This window comes from Onychostruthus taczanowskii, unplaced genomic scaffold (assembly GCF_017590055.1).
Source record: "Onychostruthus taczanowskii isolate IOZ18803 unplaced genomic scaffold, ASM1759005v1 scaffold152, whole genome shotgun sequence".
NCBI classification, from domain to species: domain Eukaryota; kingdom Metazoa; phylum Chordata; class Aves; order Passeriformes; family Passeridae; genus Onychostruthus; species Onychostruthus taczanowskii.
In genome coordinates this window covers 50712-77175 of record NW_024498708.1, presented here as the reverse complement: position 1 = coordinate 77175, position 26464 = coordinate 50712, and the positions used below count along the sequence as shown (strand labels likewise).

The 26464-nt window shown below is 55.4% G+C and overlaps 1 protein-coding gene across 1 annotated transcript in view; it reads left to right on the top strand.

Annotated features, from left to right (window-relative positions):
• SCN4A (sodium voltage-gated channel alpha subunit 4) overlaps positions 1–26464 on the top strand; it is a 46929-nt gene that overhangs the window by 3838 nt on the left and 16627 nt on the right. The window contains exons 2-16 of the mRNA XM_041399022.1: positions 7043–7341; positions 8195–8313; positions 9233–9322; positions 9964–10092; positions 10171–10262; positions 11790–12107; positions 13734–13797; positions 14261–14402; positions 15156–15368; positions 17541–17696; positions 17912–18032; positions 19129–19367; positions 21022–21195; positions 21468–21824; positions 25189–25620. Coding sequence (XP_041254956.1) covers positions 7078–7341; positions 8195–8313; positions 9233–9322; positions 9964–10092; positions 10171–10262; positions 11790–12107; positions 13734–13797; positions 14261–14402; positions 15156–15368; positions 17541–17696; positions 17912–18032; positions 19129–19367; positions 21022–21195; positions 21468–21824; positions 25189–25620 — 2910 coding nt within the window. The 5' untranslated portion in view covers positions 7043–7077. The remainder of the gene's footprint in view (positions 1–7042; positions 7342–8194; positions 8314–9232; positions 9323–9963; positions 10093–10170; positions 10263–11789; positions 12108–13733; positions 13798–14260; positions 14403–15155; positions 15369–17540; positions 17697–17911; positions 18033–19128; positions 19368–21021; positions 21196–21467; positions 21825–25188; positions 25621–26464) is intronic.

Genomic DNA, 26464 nt, shown 5'->3' with positions numbered 1-26464 from the left:
TCCCAAGGACCTTCCCTTTGGCCGGGCTCGGGCGCATTCCAGGCAGCCCTTGGTGACGGATGCACTTGGACACAGCCCCCATCCCTGCTGGCACGCTTGGCCTGGGCCAGGCTGCGGGCAGAGCAACAAACCCCACCCCAAGCAGGGCAAAGAGCCGCGGTGGTGACAGGAACCAGCCCTGGGGATGTGTCACTCACGGGAGCCACCGGTGCCAGAGGTGTCACAGCCACACGGCCCCGCTGAGCGCTTAGAAACATCTGCAATTCAAAGCATAATGGCTCTGAGCTCTCCCTGGAGCTTCTCCTCTCCAGGTGAGCACCCCCAGCTCTCCCAGCCTGGCTCAGAGGGGCTCCAGCCCTGGAGCAGCTCCGTGGCCCCTCTGGACCCGTCCCACACACCCCTGATGTCGGGATGGATGCAGAATTCCCTCCCTCCCTCCCTTTCCTGCTGCCCAGGGAACGCAGCCCAGGCCAGGACTGGGAGGCAGAGCCGTTCCTGGATGTCGGGGATGTGCAGGTCGGGGTGGTGTCCATGGCAGCGCTGGGGATACCCCGAGCTCCCGGGGCTGAGCCGTGACTCAGCCCCAAAGCCTGCGGGACCAGCCGGGCCCGCTGCCCCGCCCTGCCCCATCCCTGCCGGGATGATCGGGATGAAGAGGGAGGGGACTTCCTGGGGGAGGAAGCGGCACCTGCCGGAGTTCCGTGCTGGGCTGGTTTGGGCTCTCCCACCCTCTGCCTTTAAAGCAGCCTAAAAGCCCAGCAAGTTTCCAGAACCACCGTGCTGCTGGAATTCCAGCAGCCCACAGCAGCGTCCAAGAGCCTTTTGGGTGTGAAAGGAAATTCTGGAGATTTCCTGTATCTTTCCACATGGTCTTTGTAATGGAGTTACAGCACAGAATTAAAGGACCACAGTTTCTCCAGGGATGGAAGCATCAGACTCTTAAAGGGCACAGAAAGGAATGTAAATTTGTTTACAAAATGGTTGATTTTGTCTGGCACAACTGAGGGTGCTTATCCGAGTCCCTGAGAGAAACTCCCATAATCCTGAATATTCCACAGCCCTGCTGAGCTCCTGGGAAATCTGCAGGAGCTGAGGTGAATCTCTGGTTTCCCCAGGTCTGGGTGCTAGCACAGCTCCCGAGGGAGGCCCAGCCTGTCCCCTCCCTGCCCCGGGCACACGAGTCCCTTGTCACACACTAATCCCCGCTGCAGAGCCCCAGGCTGGCTGCTCCTGCTGAGTGAGGCTCATTTACACCTGCTGGGGCCATTCCGGCTGTGTGCTCTCCTGGACTCTGTCCCTGTTGGTCCTTGTGAGATTTTTCCAGAGTGTCCCAAGAGGATGAACCTGCAGGGCAGCTTTGCAGGTGAACTCCTCTTAGAGCAGCTCAGGGCAGATCCTTGAGCTGTGTTTGAATGGTCAGGGCATCCCAGAGCTGTTCCCGATGTCCACAGGGCTGGGATCTCCTCTAAAATATCCACTCTTATTTGCAAAGATATTCTTTAAAACTTGTTTCTAGTTCTATTTCTCTTTAAACAATATCTGTCCTATTCCATGGCATTTGTAAATGAACATTTTTTATCTCAAACTTTACATACAGATACATCTATGTGAACTTTCTATCCAACTTTGAAAATTCTCTACAAAATCATTTCCAACACTCCCAGGAGCAGCATCCTCCTGGCACACCCCAGCTGTGCCTGTCCTCACCCACCCAGCCCCGTGTGCCTGGGGGAAGCTGCATCTCCCCGGCCTGGCTCCCTGGGAAACTCCAGGGCTGCAGGGGCCCCCCAGTGTGGCGTTCACATTCTCTGAAAAGGATTTTTCTCCTGAGAAGCTGAGAAGCCTCAGAGAAAAGAAAAAACAATTCTCATCTCATTTGCTTCTCCTGTGCTGTGCTCATGTGGAATGTGTTTGGAGATTGTTTACCCACAGGTGATTGTTTCATTGGTTTTGGTGTGAGTTGTTTTGACTCTTTGGCCAACCAGGGCCAAGCTGTGTCGGGACTCTGGAAAGAGTCATGAGTTTTCATTATTATCTTTTTAGCATTCAGTAAGTATCTTTTCTGTGTTCTTTAGTATAGTGTAGTATTCTTTAATATAATATAGTAGCATAAAGTAATAAATTAGCCTCCTGAGAACACAGAGTCATGGAGATGCATCATTCCTGCCTTTGTGGGGCATTTCCCAGCTAATACAATACCCCAGAGCACAGGAGGCTCCAGGTTTGGAGGTGATCCCCCAAAAAATAAATGCCTTAGGGAGGAACTGGAGCCTGGGTCAGGCAGGTCAGGGAGATCCCAAGCCCCTGTGTCCTCCAAAGCCAAGAATGCCCTCCCCCTCTCTTCCCCAGCCCATGGAGGTTATTTCCTGGGCAGAATGAAGTGCCTGGATGGGGTGGCCGTCCAGGACCTGCCCCCACTGTCCTGTTGCACAGATCCTCTTGCACAGCATCCCCGGGAGCTCCCAAACCACTCCTGGTACTTTGGTGCCCGATTCTTTTGTGTGCCCTCAGCAGCAAAAATATCAGAGGGAGCTGAATTCCTCTCCAAGTGCAGCCTGGGCACTCCTGAGGTGGGAGCTGCTCCCAGTTCCCTGCTGGCAATTCCTGGTGCAGGAGCTGGGGGTTGAGATGCTCATCCAGGACATGTCACGGGCAGGGTCCCAAAGCTGCAGCTCGCCTGTGTCATGTCACAGCAGCAGGTCCCCAGCCAGGTGATAATTAGTATTGACTCCATGATTCACAGAAGGCTGATCAATCTCTTTATCATTACATCACTATTAAGAAACCCATTGTTTTATAGACAGTTATCATACACCTGGACCTAATTAGTGCTCCAATCCAAACACCATCACACTGGCTAATTAAGAAACCACCCTGTGGTAAACAAATCTCCATAACACATTACACATATTCACAATAATAGGTGCAGCAAGCTAAGATAAGAATTATTTATAATTCTTTTCTCTGATCTTCTCACAGCCTTTCTCTGGGAAAGTTCTCTGTTGCTGTCTGTGGCCAGAGAGCTGCTGCCCCAGTGTCACGGCAAAAAGGAGCCATTCATCTCAGCTGGGCAGCCAAAATTTAAGTAAATAAGTCAGTGCTCTGTAGAGACATTTTAAGTGATTCATTTCCCAGCAGGAAAGATGAGGGGCAGGGATTTTTCTTAATCAGGGACTCTTGGAGGACTCAGGTGCTGGGAAGCTGGGCCCAGCCCTGAGGGACCTGGTGGGTGATTTGTGCCAGACCTGTCACTGGGTCTGGACTGCCTTTACCTGTGGGAGCACAGAGTTTGGTCTGGGTTATTCATAGGAGCTGCTAGAAACGTGCCAGGATGTGCCAGGGTGTGCCAGGGGCTGCTCCTCCTGTTCCCATGGCCAGGGGCTGGTCCCAGGGTGGCACCCCTCACCCAGGCTAGTGGGACCCCGCTGTGTGGCCCACCCTGTTCCCTCCTGTGGGGCTGGGCTCACTGGGGACAGAGGGGTGCTGGGCTGAGCCCCCACAGAGCCTGGGCTTGGCTTTGTTCTGAGACTGGGAGGCAACCAGAGATGCTGGTGGCTTCTCAACTGTGGTGTGTGGGATCTGGGCATGGGGTTAGCCTGGGGCCATCCCATCCTCTCTGGGTCGCCCCAAAGGGCTCAGAGTCTACAAAAGGTCCTGAAAAGCTACAAAGAATTCCCATGCCAGGGGCAACTCCCCCTTTGAGCCTCCCAGTGTAATCTCAGGCAGTGCTGCCCTGCCCCAGCATCTCCCAGCCCGCTCCTGGTGCTGCCCGGCGCTGCTGCATCGGCCGGGGAGCGGCTCGGCGGCCCCAGGGGCAGGAGAGGGGACAGGGGCAGGAGAGAGGGGACACGGGCAGGGAGAGGGGGCAGGGGCAGGAGCAGAGCTGGGGCTGCTCGCGGCAGCTCCCCGGGACAGGAATGAGCAGAGTCATGGGGCTGCAGAAACCTGAGCCCGGCGCTGATCGCTGGTGGCAGCTGGAGGCAGAGCCACCTCCGGCAGCGGGGACAGCGCTGGGGACCGCGGCAGCACCCGGGGAACACGGCCCGGGCAGCACCCTCTGCTCTGAGCGGGGACAGCAGCTCCGGCACAGCCCGGGCACAGGCTGCCCCTGACAGCCCTGCGAATCCCGATTCCCAGGGAAACTGAGGCTGCCCAGAGTGACAAGCTCCTCTGAGCCTTCAGAGCTGCCAGAGATGAGGTGGGAATGTCAAGCTGCATCAAGGGAAATACAGGTTGGATATTGGGAAGAAGATTTTTACAGCAAGGCTGATAAAGTTCTGGAATGGCTGCCCGGGGAGGTGCTGGAGTCACCATCCCTGGGTGTGTTTAACAAAGCCTGGATGTGGCACTGGGTGCCAGGGTTGAGCTGTTGGGGCTGGGTTGGACTCGATGATCTTGAAGGTGTCTTCCAGCCTGGTGACTCTGTGATTTCTGTGAAGGTCCCCCATGGGTCCTGCTGGAGCCTGGGTGCTGCTCCCCCTGATGACCCCGATGGATCCATTCCCAGCTGGAGGTGTTCTGTGATCCCCTGCACCAGCACATTCCCCCTGGGATTTAGGGTGATAAAACCAGCCACAGGCCTGTGCTTCTTGGCTTTTTTGAGCTCCTTCTTATCGAGGGGAAGGTTCCAGAGCTGCTCAAGTGGAGCAGAAACTGCGTGTAAGTCCAGAGTAATTTCATGAGAAGCAGCACTGGTGGCACTTCTGTCACCTGCCCAGACACTGTCCCCTCTCAGAGACACTTGGGACCCAAAATTCTCTTTTTGTTTGCTTTGATGAGGTGCCACCTCTGGGTTCCATCCCCCCACCCATGGGGGACCAGTTGGGGCCACAAGCTGGGCTGGGGCTGGACTCCACTTTGCAGTGGTGTGACTCAGTTTGTGCCATTAAATAACCCCAATCAGCAAGGGCAGAGTTTTCCCTAAATCAAATGGAGTCAGAGAATCCTTCAGGTTGGAAAAGCCCTCAGAGATCACCAAGCCCAGCTGTTCCCCCAGCACTGCCAAGGCCACCACTGACCCCTGTCCCCAAGTGCCACATCCACACGGCTTTTAAACCCCTCCAGGGATGGGGACTCCACCCCTGCCCTGGGCAGCCTGTTCCAAAGTCTGGCCAACTTCTCCATGAAGAAATTTTCCCAACACCCAATTTAAACCTGCCCTGGCACAGTTGTTCCCTCTCCTCCTGTCCCTGTTCCCTGGGAGCACAGCCTGACCCCCCTGGTTATCCCCTCCTGTCAGAAGTTGTGTAGAACCAGAAGGTCCCTCCTGAGACTCCTTTTCTCCAAGCTGAGCCCCTTCCCAGCTCCATTTCCAGTCTCTTTTCCCATCAGGTCTGTAAACGTCCAGTTCTCCCTAATCCCAAAGGGCTGAGGGTTTCCAGCTCTCAGCACAGCAAGGCTCTGGGATTATTGAACCTGAAGGATTTTGGGGGCAGGTTCTTGGCAGCTTCACAGGAAGTTTGGGGTTGCAGTGGGATGCTTGGTTTGGGAGGGTGAGACACAGAGGCGCCGCTGTCCCAGTGTCCATGAGAAGTAGGGTCGAGTTTTACGGAATGTTGGGCTCATATCCCACACAATCTGGAGTTATGGGACATTGTCAAGGCACAAGAATCTCTGTGTTGTTGGGGGAGCCTCTACCAGTGTCTCCACCTCCCCCAGGGCATGTCAGCCTCTTCCCCCAAGTGCAGCCACCCCTCTCCTCCACACTTCCCTCTCTCCAACTCTTTTTATGCAGCAGAACATCTTTACCTCTCCTAACCCACCACCCTAATCCTTCTGTCATCCTGGTCCCTGTAACACCCAAAAGTGCCGTTACTGCTTCGCTTTTTGGCTCAGGAGAAGCCTTTGACCCTTCCTGGGAGCAGAGCCACCCAGCAGGGCAGGTTCCTCGTGCTTCCCATGGCTGGAAGCTGTGCCAGGGCCACAGCCCTGCAGGACCCAGCTCCTCTGGCTGAGGAACCTCCTGTCTGAGGCACCACAGGCCCCTTGCAGGAGCTGCAGGAGCAAAGCTGTTGATGCTCTGCCAAGGGGAGGCAGCTGGAGCAGGGCTGCTGCTTCCAAAGATGTTTGGATGTGTTGAAGCACCGTGTTTGGGGTGTGAAATTCTGTCTGGCACTGCCAGGTGGTGACAGGGACACCAGGTGTCCCAGCCTCATGGTGCCTCCTGACTGGAGGTGGAAACACAGAATCACAGAATCAGAGAATTAATGAGGCTGGAAAAGACCTTTGAGATCTTCAAGTCCAATCCATGACGTGTCATCCAGACCATGGCACTCAGTGCTTAAGGAAAGCCTGCACATCCAGGCTTTCCTTAAGCACCTCCAGGGACGGTGGGAAAGTGACTCCACCACCTCCCCGTGCAGCCCTTTCCAATGCCCTGTCTTTCTGGGAAAAAAATTTCTCCTGATGTCCAGTATAAACTTCCCCTGGTGCAGCTTAAGGTTGTGTCTCCTTGACCTGTCACTGCTCCTGGGAGCAGACCCCAACCCACTCCTGGCAGCACCCTCCTGTCAGGGACTTGTAGAGAACCAGAAGATCCCCCCTGAGCTTTCTCCAGACTGAGGCTTCCCAGCTCCCAGTGGCAATGGGGGTCTGGAAGGAGCAGGAACACCCAGGGTGCTCCATGATCCACACATGATATCCTTCCCTGTGAGCTCAACATTTCTGCCATAAATGTACATAAAACCCCACTGATATTTTCCACCAAACGCCCCTGAGATGTCCCCAGGTGGTGTTCCTGAAACCCCACTGAGATCCTGCCACCAACTGCCCTCAGGATGTCCCCAGGTGGTGTTCCTAAAACCCCAGAGATCCTGCCACCAGACATCCCTGAGATGTCCCTAGGTGGTGTTCCTAAAACCCTGTTGAGATCCTCCACCAAACGCCCCCGAGATGTCCCCAGGTGGTGTTCCTGAAACCCCGCTGAGATGCTGCCACCAACTGCCCCCAGGATGTCCCCAGGTGGTGTTCCTGAAACCCCGCTGAGATCCTCCACCAGCTGCCCCCGAGCTGTCCCAGGTGTTGCAGCCCCTTGTCCCCGCAGGCTGGGCGCGGCTGGCCCGGGAGCAGAATGAGAGGATGGCCGGCCTGCCGCACATCCCGGGCCCCGAGAACCTGCGCCCCTTCACCCCGGCCTCGCTGGCCGCCATCGAGCAGCGCATGGCCGAGGCCGAGGCGCTCCGGATAAAGCGGCAGCAGGTGGAGATGCCTGAGGAAGAGGAGGTCAAGCCCAGCAGTGACCTGGAAGCCGGCAAGAACTTGCCCCTCATCTATGGTGACCCACCCGTGGAGCTGATCGGGACCCCCCTGGAGGACCTGGACCCTTTCTACAAGGACAAGAAGGTGAGGGCCAGAGCTTTGCCCGTGGTAGGCTTGGCCTTAGGTGTAAGTCCCAAGCAAAAGATCCAAGCAGGGACCTCCTGTGCTTACCTGATCCCATCCTGGTGATCCACTATCGGTTTCTCCAGGTCTGGATTGAAGGCACTTGAGACAGTAATTCATGTTCAGACTCGGGTGTTTATTATTTCTTATCAGTAAAACAGTCTCACTACTGTGAGTTCGGCAGCTTTTCATTAGCATGGCACAAAATGACCAACAATCTCTTGTTACAAGAGATTGTTAAGGCTAAACTATCCAATTAAGAACTGACACCTAGATTATTTTCCCTTTTAACCCAATAACTGATCCCAAAGAGCCCACAATGTGGCCTTTTCTGCCCAATTACAAAATGTCAACCAAACCCATGAAGAAGAAGGAAGAAGAAGCATGAAGAAAAAACCCAGGAGGACACCCTGTGCCCTCCATCTTGCTTCCATCCACAACATACTAAAAATCCCAAAACCTAAATTTCTCACCAAGTGATACACCTACACTACTCTCTATAATCTATTTCACACTTCTGTGGAGTCTAGTCTATCTTGAAGTCTAGGAAACTTTCTCCATGGATGAGGGTCAAAGTCAGTGCTCCCCTGGTGGTCAGGGCACCCCAGAGCAGAGAAATATTTCCAGTGCCCTGGGTTTCCACAACCCACCACCCCAGACTGCTGTGGTTGCTCCTCTTCCTAAGCAGAGAGCATCTCCAAGCCTTTGGAGCTCCAAACATGCAGAGACATCTCCCCTCCAAGGGCAGCCCTTGGCCCATGGAGTTTTGGGGGGTGTAGAAGGACTAACCCCCCCTCTCCTCTTTTCTCCACAGACGTTCATAGTCCTTAACAAGGGCAAGTCCATCTTCCGCTTCTCGGCCACCCCTGCCCTCTACATGCTGGGGCCCTTCAACCCCATCCGCAGAGGAGCCATCAAAGTCCTCATCCATTCATATCCTTGGTCTCTGGGATGCTGCTCCATGGCCAGTTCAAACCCCACTGTTCAGAGTCCAAACAGCCCTAGGAGAGGGACAAGTGAAGGGGCTGATGATGGGGTGGTGTGGAAACCTCCTGGGCCCCCAGCCCAGGCAGGACCTGCTGTCCAGAGCTTTACTCCAATGAGCAGTTCTTGATGGGTTGGAGAAGGGAGGAATCAGTTTGGATGGAGAAGGGAAGAAGCCGAGGTGGTGAAACTTCCTAGGGAGAGGATGAAGGGCTTTGAGGTCTGGGGAGACTTGGACAGGAAGGGAAATGTTCATGGGTCAGGGGATCTGGTTCCACTGGGAAGGGGGTGAGCAGGGGAGCTCCAAGGAGGCTTTGGGAGAGGGAAGCAGAGGAACCAGGACAGAGAGGAAAAGGCAGGAAAGGAGCCCAAGAGCATGAGGGGCATTGCCGTGTGGGTGGGAGTGATCCCAGAAGAGCTCTGGAGCAAGTGGGGGTTCTTGGCCATGAGGGAGGAGGAAAAGAGGGAGGTTTTGCAGTAGAGGGGGCTAAGCCTAAGAGTTAGAGCTTTCTAGAAAGAAATGAAGGGTTTTGAGGTCTGGAGAGACAATGAAAGGAAGGGAAAGCTGTATCCAAAGGTGATGGAGAGGAAGGAGTACAGGGGACAGAAAGGGAGGCAGAGCCAGCACCACAGAGCTGGAAAGGGGAGCAGAAAGGAAGGAAAGGGGCTGGGACCATGCACAGAAGCAAAGAAGAAAAGAGGGAAGTGTGAGCACAGGACTGAGGCAGGAGAGCAGCAGGAGGAGCAGGGTAGGGTGAGGTACCAAGGTGGCAGCCAGGACAAGAGGAACGGGGACACTTGGCTTCCTGACTGTGGGGAGGGGGGATCCAGGCATCACCCAGAGCATTTTTCCTTGACCACGTTTTAAATTATTCAGCATGTTCATCATGATCACCATTTTAACTAACTGCGTCTTTATGACGCTGAGCAACCCCCCGGCATGGTCCAAGAACGTGGAGTGAGTCCTGAGACCTCCCCTGGCCACAGGGACAGCCCAGCTTGGCAATGTCCCTCAGGAGGGACAAGACCAAGGCTCAGAGCGGGGCGTGGGGATCCAGGCACCCTTCAGCACAGGGGAGATGTCACTGGGAGGTGCTGGTGGCCCTCAGAAGGGATGTCCACACTCTCCATAGGGCATTGAAGAGTGAGAATGTTTCAGAACTGCCCAAAATCTGGTGGGGTCCCCATGTCTGGAGGGCCCTAAGGAGAAGGTTGGGCTGGGCTGGGTCAGCACTGTCAGTCTGGAGAGGCTGAGCTGATCCACCTGTCCAAGGACCATGGACAACCCAGGGGAGAGGGGAAATCCAGCATTTTCTGCTGTGGTTCTGCACCGTCAGGTCTCAGCAGGGTTTTACAGAGAGCGTGGGGGTGGTGGGGCATCAGCAGGGACAGAGGTGATGCAGAATGGTCACCAGAGGGATTGGTACCTCGAGATTTCCCAGCCCACCTTATGAGGTGAGGTGAAAACCTCTCCCAGTGCTGAAGCACCCCAAAAACCCATCAGCCCCCAGAGTCAGCTCCTCAAGATATTCCCCCTGGGAGGAATGGGCAAACCTTGGACCTAGGCAAGTGTGTCCTGGGTGACCAGTCCCATTTCAGATACGCCTTCACTGGGATCTACACCTTTGAGTCTCTCATCAAGATCCTCTCAAGAGGCTTCTGCATCGATGACTTCACATTCCTGCGTGACCCGTGGAATTGGCTGGACTTCATGGTCATCTCCATGGCGTGAGTCCAGTGGGATGGGGAGGAACGAGGAGTGTTCTGGGCAGAGCCCCTGCAGCTCTTCCCTCTCCTGTCCCACAGCTACATTACCGAGTTCGTGGACCTGGGGAACATCTCCGCTCTCAGGACCTTCCGTGTCCTCCGTGCCTTGAAAACGATCACGGTGATACCAGGTGGGACTTAGAGGAGGGGCCTCCCCTCCGTGCCTTCCCCTGAGCTCAGGTATTCCCACTGTTCCCAGAAATTCCTGGTTCTTTGGGCAGCTCCAAGAGAAAACAGAGGAAATGAGGTATTCCATAAATTTTCCATGTAAATTTGGCTTTTGGGTCAGATCCTGCTGATTTTACATCTTGAAATCAGCTACACTCACCAGGTTGTTTGGAAGCCCCTGAAGAGGCAGATGTGATGTTTTTAAGGTCCCTTGGAGATGGATTGAGGGAATTTGTGCTCCCAGTGGATTTATGGGTTTGATACACCAAAGCTTTCCATTTTTGAAGCTATGGTCTCAGTTTTGTGCTCATTGTTGGCTGTCTGGTGCTGAGGCTGAGATATTTAACAGGTATTGGTTTAACATCACCCAAAACATCCAGACTTGTGTGAGGAGCACCTTATCAAATCCCTCTGATTGCTGATTTCCAAATATGATACCATTTAAACACTGTGCTTTCAACCCCTGGTGCAAGCACACAGAAAGCGTGAGATTGAACTGAAAATGAAAATTCCTTGTGGTGAATAAATCCTTGTGGTGTCCCTGTAGGCTCCAGATCATGAGGGTTCACATTTGAATGGCTTTTTTCCTTCATCAAACAGGCTAAAAATTGCACTGAGCAAAATGTAAACTGCTGTTTCTTTCTGGAATTACATCCCCAAGGGTTCTGCAGAAATAGCAGTGGCAAAAATAAGCTGGTTTGGAACATCTGACCTTGGCCAGGCCCTTGGAGAACAGGATTTTACCTAAATAGTTTGGGGAATGATGACCTGGCAGGAGGACAGGGCTCAAGGTCATTTCCTTGGAAAATTTCTCCATGTGAGAAAGCTCTGGGCTCAGAGAAGCTCTAAAGATGAACATTGGGATGTCCCAGCATTACCCATCATTCGTGTAGACCTTGGCTGACAGGAACTCCACCCTCCATGGAAAAATCCCACTGAGGATCTGTGGATGAGCCTCCCTGGGGAGGGAGTGGTGATGTCATGGGGAGAGATGAGTTAATCCAGGTGCAGGTGTCACTTTGTCACCTTCACTTGGGCACACCAGGGATTTCCCAGCTTGAAGGGATCAGGATGAGGGGTCTGGTAGGGCTCCCAACCACCCAGGAACAGCCACAGAGGCTTTTCTGGAGCTGGGAGAGGTGCACAGCATCAAACAGCCGGGCCAGCAAAGAGCTTCTCCATGTCCCACCCTGAAGAGCTTCACTCCACTGGTTTGGTACAAAAAAATACCAGATTTAGGGAAAAAAGAAAATGCAAAGGAATTGATGGCTGCCAGGCTGGGGTGGGCTTTGTTTTGGCTATCCCAAGGCTGGGATGGGGAAGTCACCAGCACCAGCCCAAGGGTGACAGCTGTGGGGGGCCCAGCCATGAGTGGGGACAGAGCTGGGGGCTCACTGGGGGTGACACACGTCCCCACCACAGCCAGCCCCTTTTGGGAACACCACAAATTAACCAAGAGCAGTCAGCTCAGTGGTGGCACCTCCCCCCAGGGCTGAAGACGATTGTGGGGGCTCTGATCCAGTCGGTGAAGAAGCTCTCGGACGTGATGATCCTCACGGTTTTCTGCCTGAGCGTCTTCGCCCTCATCGGCCTCCAGCTCTTCATGGGCAACCTCCGGCAGAAGTGTGTGCGCTGGCCTCCCCCCAACAGCACCTTCCTGCAGGATCTGGGGCTGGACAATGACACTTCGGCCAACTCCACCTTCTACGACTTCATGGATGACTTCACCGGGAACTTCACGGGGAACTTCACGGGGAACTTCACCGGGAACGACACCTTTGACTTCGAGGCCTACATCAGCGATGAAGGTGAAGCTCCTGCAGCCCCTTCTCCTCTGACCCCTCACCCCGGTTCAATCCTCAGTTTCCTGCTCCTCCTGGCCACTCCAAGCTTTGCTCACAGGGACCTTCCTGCCAAGGCTGGTGGTGGCACAGGCTGTGCGTCCTCACTGAAGGCACAGATGGGATCAAATCCCCCTGGACAGGGACAATGAGGTCCACTTGGGCAAGCTGAGCTCTTCCAGGATGGTTTCACAACAGGAAGGTTTGGATGGACCAGCGTCTCCATCTCCCACTTGCTGGTCAGAGCCAATGTGCCATCAGGGTGGTCACAGCAGGGAGACCAAACCCTTGAGGAGCAGGTGAAACTTTGGGTAGAAAACCAGAGGAAAAGATGCAGGAATGACATTTTGAAGCCACTTTTCACTATGTAGATCCTTCTCCAAGTAGCACAGTTCCCAATGAATCCTTTATGCAACACCACAAAAGCCAAAGGGAGAGAGGGAGGGAGAGGTGGGACCAGCACAGCTCCTCAGGAAGATCTGCCTTTCTCCTTTCCTATCCCGTCTTTGAAAATTTTGCCTGAAGTGTGGTGGGTTTTTTGTTTGTTCTTCAGTTTTGAGTTTTTAAACTCCACAATAATGTAAAAATCCAGCAAACCTGCCTGGTAGAGCTGCAGGGTGCCTCACAGGGATGCTCTACATGTCATTCAGGACACTCAGCAGAGCTCAAAAGACCAGGATGGGTCACAGCTGAGCTTCTTGTCCCAACAATCAGCTCCAGCATTCATTACAGGAAGGTTTTGGTAGGGGACAAGTTCCATCCATAGGATCTGATGAGCTCCAAGCAAAGAGGAGCTGCCCAAGGCCACAAGTGCAGCAGGGCAGCTGCTGGGACCAGCCCAAAAACCTGGAATTGCACAAACAGGGTATTTCCCCCCTGAGCCCACACAGGATAAAGAGAAGCCCCATGGCAAGAAGGCAGACAGGGCCAAGGAGGATCCAGGGAGCCCCAGAATCCTGGGAGGGCTGTGCTGGGTGATGTCCAGGACTGGCTCTAGCTGCCCTCTGCCACATCCACTGTGGGTGTCTGCAGGTGCTCCTCTGTGTCCCTGGGCAGGTCACTGTGGTGGCACTGCTTGGCAGCTCCTGTGGCTCTGCAGCCCTAAGGAAGAGCTGTAAGGACCCCTGGGGTCCCCACCAGTGATGGGAGCAGCAGGAGAAGCTGCAGCCATGGAGCAGGAGCATTTGCCCAGGTTTTCCTGGGACTCCTGCCGTGCCCCATGCTTGGTGTTTCCTGCCAATACCCTGATTTCCTGGGAAAACAGCCCAGCCCTGAGCCTTTGACCTCGTGTTAACCCATTCTCCAGGTGGCCTGGCCCTGGCCAGATCCAGAGGGATTTCCAGGCTTGGGAGGGACCTGGTTGGATTGATGAAACAATCCCAGGAGCTCCCTGAGACAGAGCCAAGACAAACAACAAAGCCAACAGAGAAGAGATAACCACGTGCCCCGACACTGAAAGTCAACAAATTCCATTGGGATTCAAGGAATTTCCCTGACAGCAAGTTGCACCCAAGAGTTTGAAAATCAGTGTTTGTGCTTATTTAGTTATTTATTCATTGATTTTTATTCCTTGCCCTTTCCCCACCTGCAAAGCCAATTACTACTTCCTGGAGGGAGCCCTGGATGCCCTGCTCTGCGGGAACAGCAGCGACGCTGGGTGAGTGACACCCCCTCCCTCTGCAGCCCTGGGACGGCACAGGGAGCTGGCACAGCTCGAGGGACCCCTGGTGCTTGGGATGGGGCTGGGAATGGGCCTCTGCAGGGGAACAGTCCAGGAACCCCAGTGGATCAGCTTGGGGGCCACCCTGAGGGTATCAGCTGGATCATCCCAATGGTACCACCAGCTCGAGGGGACCAGTCTGGGCATCACAACTGTATCAGCTTCAGCTGGAATCAGCTCAGGCATCCCAAATTTATCAGCTTGAGGGGTCTCAGTCTGAGCCTCCTGCCTGTGTCAGCTTTGGGGGGCATCAGCTATCAGACAGGGCAGGTGCTGCCAGTCCAGGCATCCCACCTGTCCCATCCTGGAGGGGAGGGTCCCCCTGCTGCACCCCCTCCCTTACAGATGGGTTTGGCTGCGGGGCCATGCCAGGGTCTCATCCCTGCTGTCCCCCTGGCAGGAAGTGCCCCAAGGGCTACGAGTGCATGAAGGCTGGCAGGAACCCCAACTATGGCTACACCAGCTACGACACCTTCAGCTGGGCCTTCCTGGCCCTCTTCCGCCTCATGACGCAGGACTTCTGGGAGAACCTCTTCCAGCTGGTAGGCACTGCCCCTCCACCCCTGAGCAAGGGTTCCTCCCATCTCTGGGCTGCCCCTGAGGTGAAAAGTCACTGCCTGGAACCTTGTGGGTCCTTCTCCTGTGGTCTGTGGATCCAGCCAGCATCAGTGGAGGTGGGGATGGTCCATTTACTACTTCCCTAACATGGGAGAGCAGTGTATTTCCCAGGGTGCTGCCATGGGAAATCAGGGATTTATAAGATTGTCCAGAGCACCTCTGGCTCCAGCTGAGGAACAGGATAAGAAGGAGAAGGCAGGTCACTTGTCCCCTCCTTGAGTTTTCCTCTAGGGAGACACCACAAAGCCCCAGCTGACCGTGGCTCCAGAGGCTGGCCAGGTAAAAGGGATCCTACACCTGAGGCCAGGTAAAAGGGATCCGACACCCTGTCCTCTGGGAAGGCTTGCCCAGATGATTAGAGTCAGAAAAGGACCATGCTGTCCTGAAGGTGAGCCCTGAGAAGGTGGGGGCTGAGCAAAGCGAGTCAGTAATGGAATATTGGTCCCACCTCCATCACTCCCAGCCCTCAGGAACCTCAGGAACCAGGGCTTCTCTCTGCCTCCCACCAGTCCCAGCCCAGTGCCAGGGCCTGCAGGAAGGTCCATTGTGCAATGACCAACCCTTGGAGAAGACAGGAGCAAAATATTTCCCTCCTACCACAATCAGGAGGGGCAGTACCTTCTCTTGGGAGTGTCACCAAAGTGACATCGTGACATCCCTGCCACCTCTTCCCACAGACACTGCGGGCAGCAGGGAAAACCTACATGATCTTCTTCGTGGTGGTCATCTTCCTGGGCTCCTTCTACCTCATCAACCTCATCCTGGCCGTGGTGGCCATGGCCTATGCTGAGCAGAACGACGCCACCATGCTGGAGGAGCAGCAGAAGGAGGAGGAATTCCAACAGCTCATGGAGCAGCTGAAGAAGCAGCAAGAGGAGCAGGAAAGGCTGGTGAGTTGGAAGAGTGGAGGCCAAAATGAGAGGTCTTGGGGACAGGGAGAGGAAATGGAGGCCAGCAACAAGCATGGTGTAAAATTTAAATAAAAACTCCATTTGGTCCATAGGAAGTAGAGGAAAAAATGGAGCAACTGTTTTGGGCATCGCATCTGAATGAAAAAACTGAGATACTATCATGGGTGGGGACAAAAAAGGCTGAAAATATCAAATTTTCACATCCAAATCCCAACCCAGGGTGCACTGAGAAGCAGCAGAGAGGAGCAGCACAGGGATGTTTGAGAGGAGGAGGAGGTGAGGGACATAAAAGGCCTCAGAAGTTCCAGAGGATCTCCTGCAGCACATCAGGAAGGCTGGCAGGAGCCCAGCTCGGTGTCACCAGGGCACAAAGGATCACTCAGGGAAGATGGGGCAGCACAGCTCAGTCTGACAGCAAACCCTGGGCTTTGGGGACACAATCAAGGGCTCGAGACATCCTGAGCCTCACCAGGGAGGTCCTGGTGTCCTTGTGGGATCCAAGGAAACTGGAATGGTGGAAGTGTCCATGCTTATTTCAGGAGGGTTGGAAACTAATGGTCTTTCTGGTCCTTTCCCACCCAAACCACCTGGGATCCAATGAACACCAGGTGGGAAGGGACCTCCAGCCCTGCTTGGCCAAAGCACAACCTGGACAAGAGATGTCCCATTGTGGTGCCAGGATGGCACCCCTTCACCCCTTCACCCCTTTGCTGTCCTTGGGAATGTTTTTCAGTATAATATTCCTATAAAAACATGGCCAAAAGCCTCTGGTGCTGCTGCCCAGCCATTTTCCAGCTCTAACCATCCTTTTGGTCCATGTCAGCAACACCCACAGGAGACATCCCTGAAAATCTCCGTGTCTGGGCAGGACACCACCTCCCTCATGTGTAGAGAGGCACAAACCAATGGTTGACTCTCTCCAGAGCCTCTTATCTCTCTTCTCTTATCTGTCCAGAGCTACAGCATCCCTTGGCCTGTTCCTCTCTGGCTGCTGCTGTTTGCAGGAAGGGTCTGAGCCAGCCCTGCCTGAGGGTTGGGGATTCTGGGCTGGTGCTGAGCCCCTTCCCTGAGCAAATCCACCAAGGAAGTGCCCAAAGGCTTTGTCAAGGGATGTCTTCCATTAGAGTCACACAGAGAAAGGAAAAAGACAGAGGCAATTAAGCTGAGAGTGAGGGCAAAGCACCTCCAAGAAGTGGCGGCTTGGATTTATTTCATATCCCATGATTAAAGGTGGAAAATGTCCTGGATTTCAGCAATGTGCTGTGAGAACATAGAATTTTCCACTCCACTGTGTCATCCTCAGTGCTGCAAGAGGATGTAATAAACTTCAAATTTTAATAGCACTGTTGAAAAGAAAAAAAAATAGACAAAAAAGACTTTTTTTTTTTTTTTTTGCATGCAATGGAAATGTGTTAATACAACATTTAGTGCAAGTGCAAAAATCCTGGAGGTCACATTTCAGCAAGAGCCTTGAGGACTTTGCTTCTTTGCCATTTTGGATGAGAGCTCACTGCAAAGGGCAAAGTTTTCTGCTTGTAGAACCAAGGTTTGCTCAATTTTGTCCTTAGGAATTATTGTCCCTGACCAAATCTGAACAGACCTAACTCAGCTGTGGAGAGCTGAGTGCAGGGCGTGCAAGGGAAAGGGAAAACTGTAATTAGTGTAATTTTGTGTAAAACTGTAATTCTTTTTTGTTTGTGATAACAGAAGTAGTTAGAGGTGGTATTTTAGTGGGAGGCCAGTAGTTTTGGTGGTTATAAAATGGTGTTTGCTGTATTGTGTATGTTTGGTATTGGGGGTTGTTATTTTGTTGTATGGTAACTTTTTGTAGGGAAATGTCCAGGGAAAGAAGGAGAAGGAGAAGGAAAGGAAAAGGAAAAGGAAAAGGAAAAGGAAAAGGAAAAGGAAAAGGAAAAGGAAAAGGAAAAGGAAAAGGAAAAGGCTTGGAAATCCAGGACAGCTTGGGTTGGACATGGAAGCTCATCCAGCCCCCCCTGCCATGGGACACATCCCACTAGCCCAGGTTGCTCCAAGCCTCCTCCATCCACCATTCCAGGGAGGGAAGGAATTTTCCCAGCCCCTGGAGCCCTCAGCCACTGTGGATGTCCCCATGGCTGTGGGCACAGGGGTGACAGGGCCGGGGCTGTGCAGTTGCAGGAGCGCTCGTCCAGCAGCGATTCCCTGCCCAGCAGCGTGGCCGGGAAGGGGCACGACTCCGACGTGAACAGCGACCAGGACAAGGCCAAGGACTGCAATGGGCAGGTGGTGCCCAAGATCACCCTGCAGAGATCCGACACCGTGGTTGATGTAGGTGCCAGCTCTGCCCCTGCCATCCCTGAGGGTGCCCACCCCCCTGAGGGGCCAGGCTTGTGCCCACCTCGCTGTGGCTTGGGTCCTACAAGCCTTTTTGAGGTGCCCACCTTGCACTCAGAGGTCTCTTCAGACCATTCCCTGTTTTCTGCCTGCTCTGTCCTTCAGAGCATGGAATAACTCTGCGTTATCCCTCCCTCCTCTCCTCGCAGTTCAACCCCCATGAGCCGGAGAAGCCAGACCTCAACCACCTCACTGTGGGCAACCAGGATGGGCCAGGGCTGGAGAAGAGGGTGGGAAGTGCCATCAGTGTCATCTCCAATGCTGTGGAAGGTATGGCCCGCTGGGTGAGGGTCCTGGTCAGGGCTGGAGGGCCTGGGTTGGTGACAGTGGCTGTCCCAAATTCCCAGCCCCTCACAAGGGATGGCTCCAGCCCTGGGGTCTCCATATGTCGTCAGTGATGCTCAAGCCAGACTTTTCATCCCTGCTCAGTGGGATGATGCCTGGAGGCAATAATCCAATTACTCAAACAAATTAAGGGGAGTTCAGCTGGTTAGAGGAGTTTCCAGAACTAACTGAGAACTGCTGAGCAGCTTCCCAGGAGCTGCAGTGTCAGCTTCAGCAAAAAGCACCATGAACTCCGCAGCTCATGTCCCCTGTCCCCCCAAGAACAGGCATGAAACCCCCTGGTCAGCCCAGAGCAGTGCCCTTGGGTGTCCTGGCAATCTCAGGGTGGCAGGGACACCTCAAATCCTGCCCAGGGGCCGTGAGCAGGATTGGATCCACAGTTCCCTGGCTGATCTGCCTTTCCATCCCTCTCCAGTTTGGAGGGCCAAGTCTGCATCATCTCTGTGCTGGGGCTCCTCCTTTAAGCCCCTGTATTTTTGGGGTGCCACAATACAAAAAAAGACCTAAAAGATCTAAATCTTTTTCAAAGTATCCAAAGGAGGGCTAAGAAGATGATGAAGGATGTGGAGGAGCCACATGAGGAGTGGCTGAGGTCACTTGGTTTGTTCAGCTGCAGAAGAGGAGCCTGAGGTCAGACCTCAAGGGGCAGCTCCGATCTCTGCTCTCTGTGACCAAGGACAGGACAAGGGAACGAGCTGTGCCAGGGGAATTTGGGATAGATACTGGGAAAAGTTCTTCTGCTGGGCACTGCCCAGGCTCCCCAGGGAATGGTCCCGGCCCCAAGGCTGCCAGAGCTCCAGGAAGGTTTGGACAGCACTGCCAGGGATGCCCAGGGTGGGATTGTTGGGGGGTGGATCAATGATCCCTGTGGGTGTCTTCCAGCTCAGGCTATTCCATGATATTAAAATCATAGATCATCCAGAGCTGGCCCAGGACCTCAGGAGAAGTTCTCCTGAGGGTCAGCACTTGCCCACCCAGGTGAGGACAAGATAATCCCACACTTTTCCTTTCCCACCCTCAGAGCTGGAAGAAGCTCACCAGAAATGTCCACCCTGGTGGTACAAATTCGCCCACACATTCCTGGTCTGGAATTGCTGCCGCCCGTGGGTGAAGCTGAAGGAGTTTGTCAAGCTGGTGGTGATGGACCCCTTCGTGGACCTCGGCATCACCATCTGCATCGTGCTCAACACTCTCTTCATGGCCATGGAGCACTACCCCATGACGGAGGAGTTTGAGAACGTGCTGAGCGTGGGGAACCTGGTAGGGAGCTCCATCGCCCCCTTTCAAACCCCTCCCCGGGGGGCAGATCCCCCTGCTGCTGTGTGACACATCCCAGCTGCTGACAGAGCACGGCAGGGCTCTGCCCACAGCCTCCCTGCGCAGGGCTGGGCTCCGGGGTGGCCCAGACCAAGGGCACTGATGGGATTGGGATCCACCATTCCCTGCTCCCCTCCTGTGCAGCCCTGCCCGGCTCGGTGCATCCTGAGCCACCCCCTGCATCACAGCCCTGGGTGACACCACAGTGTCCCCACAGAAATGGTGGGTACCACGGGGCAGAGCAGAGGGTGTTCCAGACTGTGGGAACAAACAGGTCCCCGCTGAGCAGGAAGCAACAATGCAGCATTAAAATTACCAATAATCAGGGGTTTGTCCTGTGCAAATCTCGGCTGACCTGATTTTATAGGTGCATTTAGTGGCTGCTCCTGTTTGGAGCTGGTGGCAAAATCTCTGAGCGGGATGGATCAGCTGGGGGAGCCGCCTGGCAGCGGGGGAAATGCACTGAGGAAAGGGAGCGCTCCCATCTCCTGGGCTGCCCCCGTGCCCTGCCCCGGCACCTGCGGGGCTTGAAGCGCAGCCCTGGAGTGACAGACGCCGCTGCCCGGCGGGCGGGACCGGCTCTGGTTTCATTCAGGAAATACAAGGGGATTCATGGGCCGGGGCTCAGGCGGCTCCAGAGCTTCCTCCGAGCCGGGAGCGGATCCCCGGGGGAAGATCTGCCGGGGAAGAGCCAGGTGGGGATGGCAGCAGGCGGGGGAGATCCCCCTGAGCCGGGGCTGCCCCACATCCTCTGCCCGTGCCCGGGTGGGAGCTGCCTGCCCCACCGCAGGGTGCACAGGGCAGGGCAGGGAGCAGCTGGGAGGAGCAGGACCGGGGATGTGCGTGGCCATGCTGGGGGCAGTGGGGACAATCTCCTGCGATTCTGGAGCAGAACAAAGGATGTTTGTGGGCTGCCATGCAAAGGACGCGTGGGGACAATCCCCTGGGATGCAGTTGCAGGAGCAGGACAGAACATTTGTGTGTTGGCATGCAAGGGACGTGTGGGGACACCCCCCAGGATGCAGGATCCTCCCTGCTGCTCCTCCCCGCTCCGTGAAGGATAGACTTGTCCCAACACCATCCCCAGTCAGGGCAGATCTGTCACCAGGCTCTCTGCATGTGCTGTGCTGTGGAATTGCAGCAGGGATGGTGACTGTCACCTGGCTGAGCCCTCTCTGCAGTGACACAGTGCTGCAGGTGCTGCTGTGGTCCCAGGAAAGGAGCAATGTGTAAAACCCAGCTCAGCTTTCCCAGGGCTCAGGGAGGGACAGGGGTATCCTGGCAGCAGCCCAGTTCCCAGTGCTGGGCACCTGTGATTTCCCAGTCATCCCAAAGGTGTCTCCTTGCCAAGGAAATTTTATTTTTAATTTTCAGCTGCCAACACTCACCTTTGTGTCCCTCCAGAGGAATCAGTCACCAGTATTCCCAGCCTGGCTTTACCACCCCACTGGGCAGCACCTGGGAAGTTTGTCCCCAACTGGGACTGGCAGGGGTGAAATGCTTTGGGAATACCCCAAAAAAGAGGGATGCTGCCCACCCCACCCCACAGCTCAGCACTGGTGTATGAACAAGTGGTCAAGGGTGCTGCTTCCCACAGGTCTTCACAGGGATCTTCACGGCAGAGATGGTCCTGAAGCTCATTGCTCTGGATCCCTACGAGTATTTCCAGCAGGGCTGGAACATCTTTGACAGCTTCATCGTCACTCTGAGCCTGGTGGAGCTGGGCCTAGCCAACGTGCAGGGGCTCTCCGTGCTCCGCTCCTTCCGCCTGGTACGTGCCAGGGGACACCTGGGTGGTGACAGGGACAGGGATGGCTTGTCCAGCCTCCTTCATGGTGGGAGCTCAGCTTGGGAGAGCCCAACTTGGCCCCTGTTAAAGATTAGACTAAGTTAAATACTCAGAGAAGTTGGAGTCAGAGCAGTTGTGGGTTTAACTCCTCCTGCCTTGGTCAAACAGCCCCAGGAGGGTGCAATGGCAGTGGCACAGCCTTGCTGTGGCAATGACACCCCCAGCCACCCCCCTTCTCTCCTTGCTCCCCGCAGCTGAGGGTTTTCAAGCTGGCCAAGTCCTGGCCCACTCTCAACATGCTCATCAAGATCATCGGCAACTCCGTGGGTGCCCTGGGCAACCTCACGCTGGTTCTGGCCATCATCGTCTTCATCTTCGCCGTGGTGGGGATGCAGCTCTTTGGCAAGAGCTACATCGAGTGCGTGTGCAAGATCTCTGTGGACTGCACCCTGCCCCGCTGGCACATGAACGACTTCTTCCACTCCTTCCTCATTGTTTTCCGCATCCTCTGCGGGGAGTGGATCGAGACCATGTGGGACTGCATGGAGGTGGCGGGCCAGACCATGTGCCTCATCGTCTTCATGATGGTCATGGTCATCGGCAACCTCGTGGTGAGGCTGGGGGCTGGGGGACACAGGGGGTGCTGGGGTGGGGACGCCTCTGTCCAGCTCAGCTTTTCCACAGGGCTGTGCCCATGGCAGGGTCTGGTTGGAGCTGCAGGGAGCACAGGGATTCTCCTCCCTCCCCAGGCCCTTTGGGTGGGCTGTGTCAGCTCTGTGTGAAAGAGAGGGAGGAATGGTTCCTGAGGGACCCCCAGCTGAAACCAGACCAGGAACTGGTGGGAAACTGAGGCACAGAAAACACAATTGGGCTTTAGGCAGAGGCCGGAGCCACTCTGGGATAAAATAGAGCTCAGCTTCAAGCTTCCCTGTGTCCTCCACTTGGCTTTTCCAGCTTTCCTGCCCCATTTCTCACTCTCCTGATTAGGGATGGAGGCAGAGCTCCATCCATCCATCCATCCATCCATCCATCCATCCATCCATCCATCCATCCATCCGTCTTCCACCCACCCATCCATCCCACCCTTTGCTCCAGGTGCTTTTGGGAGCAGCCCTCCCCCCAAGATTCCTGCAGATCCCCAACTTTCCCAGCCCTCACCATGCTCCAGGTGGCATCTGGTGATGGCCAACATCCTTCCCTGAGTCTGTGGGACCCCCTACTCCCCTCACCCCCACCCTACACCCCACCCTCCCCACTCCCCCCAGCTGCCTGTGCTGCCTGAGCTGCAGGTTTGTGAGTTCCAGGCGAGCGTGAAATCCTTTCTAAACTTGGTAACCCCATCGCTGGCAGCTCTGGAGCTTGTTTTGCAGCCTGCGTGGGCCCTGCTCTCCCTTCTTGAGGAGCAGGGCAGGGGAGTGAAGCGCCGACTCGCTCCTATTACTTGCCGGGGTTGTGTAATCCCTTTGGAATTTGCTTTGAAAAACTATCTGCCCCCTGGAGCTGCTGACCCCTGTCCCCAGGGAGGCTCTGAAAGGAGCCCGGGGAGAAACCCTGAGCAGCCCCCCGCTTGGGTCAGCTTGGAGTGTCCCACTTTGAGGGCAGAAAGTTGGGATTTGTGTACCTCTTGGCTTCCCTGGCTCATGCCAGGGATCTGGGGCTTTGAAGGGAGAGCCCCTGGCTGCAGACCCTGCCCAGGGCGGTGCTGGGCAGATGAGGGGAGCAGCCCGAGCCCCCCGCGCTGCCCATCTCCCACCAGCCAGCAGAGGCTTGTGACGCAGGGGATGGTAAGGCTGGGCCATGCTGAAAATCATCCACAAGGGCCCCTGTAAGGAGCAGGTACCTGTCCAGAGCTTTCTGCAGGGAGTGCAGGAGTTTGGACTGGAAATCCCATCTGGGGCTCCCTGCAGAACCCTCCCAAAAGGGGCTCTGGGAGGTTTCCTCTTCTGGAGCTCATTTTTGGAGCAGCACAGTCCACCCACTCCTCCAGGGCAGAAGAAACAGGGGCAGTACAATTTCAGCTGGTGGGGTCAGTGACAGCCCCCCCCCCCGAGGTGCCATTGTCCCCTCCCAGAGGTGCAGGTGTCCCCATCCCAGAGGTGCCATTGTCCCCTCCCGAAGGTGCCATTGTCCCCTCCCAAAGGTGCACCCCAGCCCTCGGGGTAGCTCTGCAGCTCCTGCACGGGCTCCATTTACAGCCCAGCAGAGAAACACAAACACGGAGCACAAACATGGCCAGAGCCCTCTGTGCCCTCCTCCTCCTCTCTGCCAGGCTCTCCTGGCAGTGTCTCAGGTATTTCCGAGCCCTGGAGCCCTTCCCAGAGGCTCCCAAGGCTCCCCGTGCAGGGAGGTGTGTGTTTCTCACGCAGGAAGAAGGTGACCCGTCCTTTGCTCTTAATGACACTTTGAGCATTTCCTTTGGGGTTATTCAGGGAAAAGGGAGGAAGTCAGTCGGGTGACAAGGTAACGGAGTCCTGTCCAACAAAGCCAGCGGCGCCCATTAACTGTAACTGGTACTTAACGGGGGCATTCGCCTGCTGGGCCCGCGGGGATTTATTTAAAGACGTGGTTTAAGGCACATGGCATGAGCCATGTGAAAACAGCAGTGTCCTTGGATAGCAGCTAATTCCCGTCTCAGATGCGCTGCTGGCACCGCGCAGCTCGGCACAAACACCGACAGCTGTGGGCTGGCTCGGTCCCTGCTGTGCCCCGCGGGGGAGCCCATCCCACCCCTCTGCTCCCGAACTGCTCCCGGCTCCTGGCAGGCAGCAGCCCCAGCTGTGCCAGGAGAGGCTGTGGTGGGCTCCAGTCACGTTTTGGGATGGTGAGGTAGAAGGGGAAGCACACGAGCCCATGCCTGGAGTTACACAGAGCATTTACTGGCTCGCGCTGGGGTGAAACATGGCTTTGATGGAGCAGAGCAGTGTCCAGGACACAGGGATGGGGTCACAGCCAAGTCCAGGCTCCTCCATGGCCCCAGGGTGTGGGAGACCCTCAGGAGCTTGCTGGGAGTCTGGGCTACCAAAGCCATGGAAGAGGAGAGGGAGAGCTAAGAGGACAAGCAGGAGGTTTCATTCTGGGGAGAAGGCACATAATCACAGCACCGTGGAGTCCCAGACTGGTTTGGGTTGGAAGGGACACTCAAGAGCACTCAGCCCCACCTGTGACATGGGCAGGGACACCTTCCACTATCCCAGGTTGCTCCAGGCCCCATCCAGCCTGGCTTTGGACACTGCCAGAGATCCAGGGGCAGCCACAAGAGCTGAGTTGCCTCCCTGGGGGTGGTGGGGAGAAGCACCAGAGTCTTGGGGAGTCCCCCATGGGATTCCTGGAGCTCCAAGAGACCAAAGGAAGGGACACACAGATCCACAGGAGAGCTTGAGAGGAGCTGAAACTATGGCTGGCATCACTTGCAGAGGGATCTGCAGGACTGTGGGAGCCCAGGCTGAGATGGAAGGCATCAGAGCCCAGGGGTGTTGTGATAAGACACGAAATGATGACACAGATACTGCTGCTCTCGAGGGGAACAAAAAGAAGAAGAAGAAGAACTTTATTTTCTGACTCCAACATTTATAGTTTTCCAAAGGTGACAGTGGATTGGAGGGTGACAGTGCCACCTCTCCAATGCCACTGGACAGACCAAGAGTCCATCAATTCTCTCCACCTCCATGAAAGAATGCAAAACATAGGTTATTTACAGAACTGTGTGTGAGAAAGTTTGTTGAAAGAATGCAAACATCAGAAGGCTTAACAAAGTCTTACAAAATCAGGGCGACACAGGGGCTTTGAGGAGGAGCACGTCCATGCCCTCCAGGAACTGGGACTGGCACCTCTGCAGGCCTCAGAGCTGGTGAGGGCAGGGCAGAGCCCATGGAGGAGTTCCTCCACAGCCACCGGTGATCCCTGCAGCTCCAGAGGGAAATCCTGGGGTTCAGGACCCGCTGGACCTCAGGGCTGGCGTTTGCTTTGTCCCCCCAGGTGCTGAACCTGTTCCTGGCTCTGCTGCTGAGCTCCTTCAGCGCCGACAGCCTGGCGGCGTCGGACGATGACGGGGAGCTGAACAACCTGCAGATCGCCATCGGCCGCATCACGCGCGGCATTGCCCTCGCCAAGGCCACGCTGCTGGCGCTGCTGCGCCGCCTCTGGAAGGGCAAGAAGGTGGCACCGGAGGAAGAGCAGGACCCCAGCAAGAGGGACAACTCCGTGCTCAACCACGTGGACACGGCCCTGGAGCCCAAGTCAGGGTACCTGGATGGCATCACGGGCAAGGAGCACATCTTCATGGATGAGCTGGACCACATGAACTTCATCAACAACCCCAACCTGACGGTGCAGGTCCCCATCGCCTCTGAGGAGTCCGACCTCTACGAGGAGACCAGCACCCAGTCTGACACCGAGGACACCACCAAGGTCAGCAAGGCGGGTGGAAGGGAAGGGTTTCACCCCAAAACTGGGACTGGCCTGTTCTTGCTGTGCTGCCCAAAGAGTGATGTTGGTTTGGGTCACTTTCGTCTTTCCCACAGGGCGTGGCACAGGCCAAACTTGGCATTTTCCAAGCTGGCATTTCCCAGTGTAATCTGGAGTGGGAGGGGAGAGTCCAAGCAGGGCTTTGTCTGGTTTGGGTCAGACTGGGGGTTATTGCTGATGCCAGAGGGCAGCACAGGGGCAGTGCAAGGGTCAGAGCGCCCGTTTGGGGTTAAAGATGTCCTAGAGGAACCCGATGCCAGGAAATCTGCTGATGGCACTATCATTGGATCCACTGCTAATGCCTCGGGAAGCATCATCCTGGGGGGGCCCAGACCAGATGGAGGAGCTTAGCGGGGTGAACATGAAGCAAGGGGTGGGGGATCCAAAGCTGAGACAGCTGAGTCTGCTCTCCAGGGGACTGCTGGGGTCCACTGGGAGGGTGGCAGGGGGACAAGAAACTTGGGAAGACCCAAGTGGACACAAAAGGGTGATAGTGTGGTGAGAAATTACTGCTCAACCCAAGGTCCTGGGGACACAGGGGGCAGCTGGAGGTGCTGATGGGGACAGGAGCAGGTGCATCAGCCTGGGAAGGGGCTTTGTCTGGACAATAGAACAGCTCTGAGCAGGGATTTGTTATGACTGGTTGGCAAACGTGTTCCAGAAGCTGAGGGAACTCTGGAAAGCTCCATGCCAAGCAGCCCTGCCAGGTCCAGGAGGCACCTGGATGGGACTGCACAGGGAGCCCAGGAAAGGCTGGAAAAAGAAGCAGAGCTCCCAAAACTGCAGA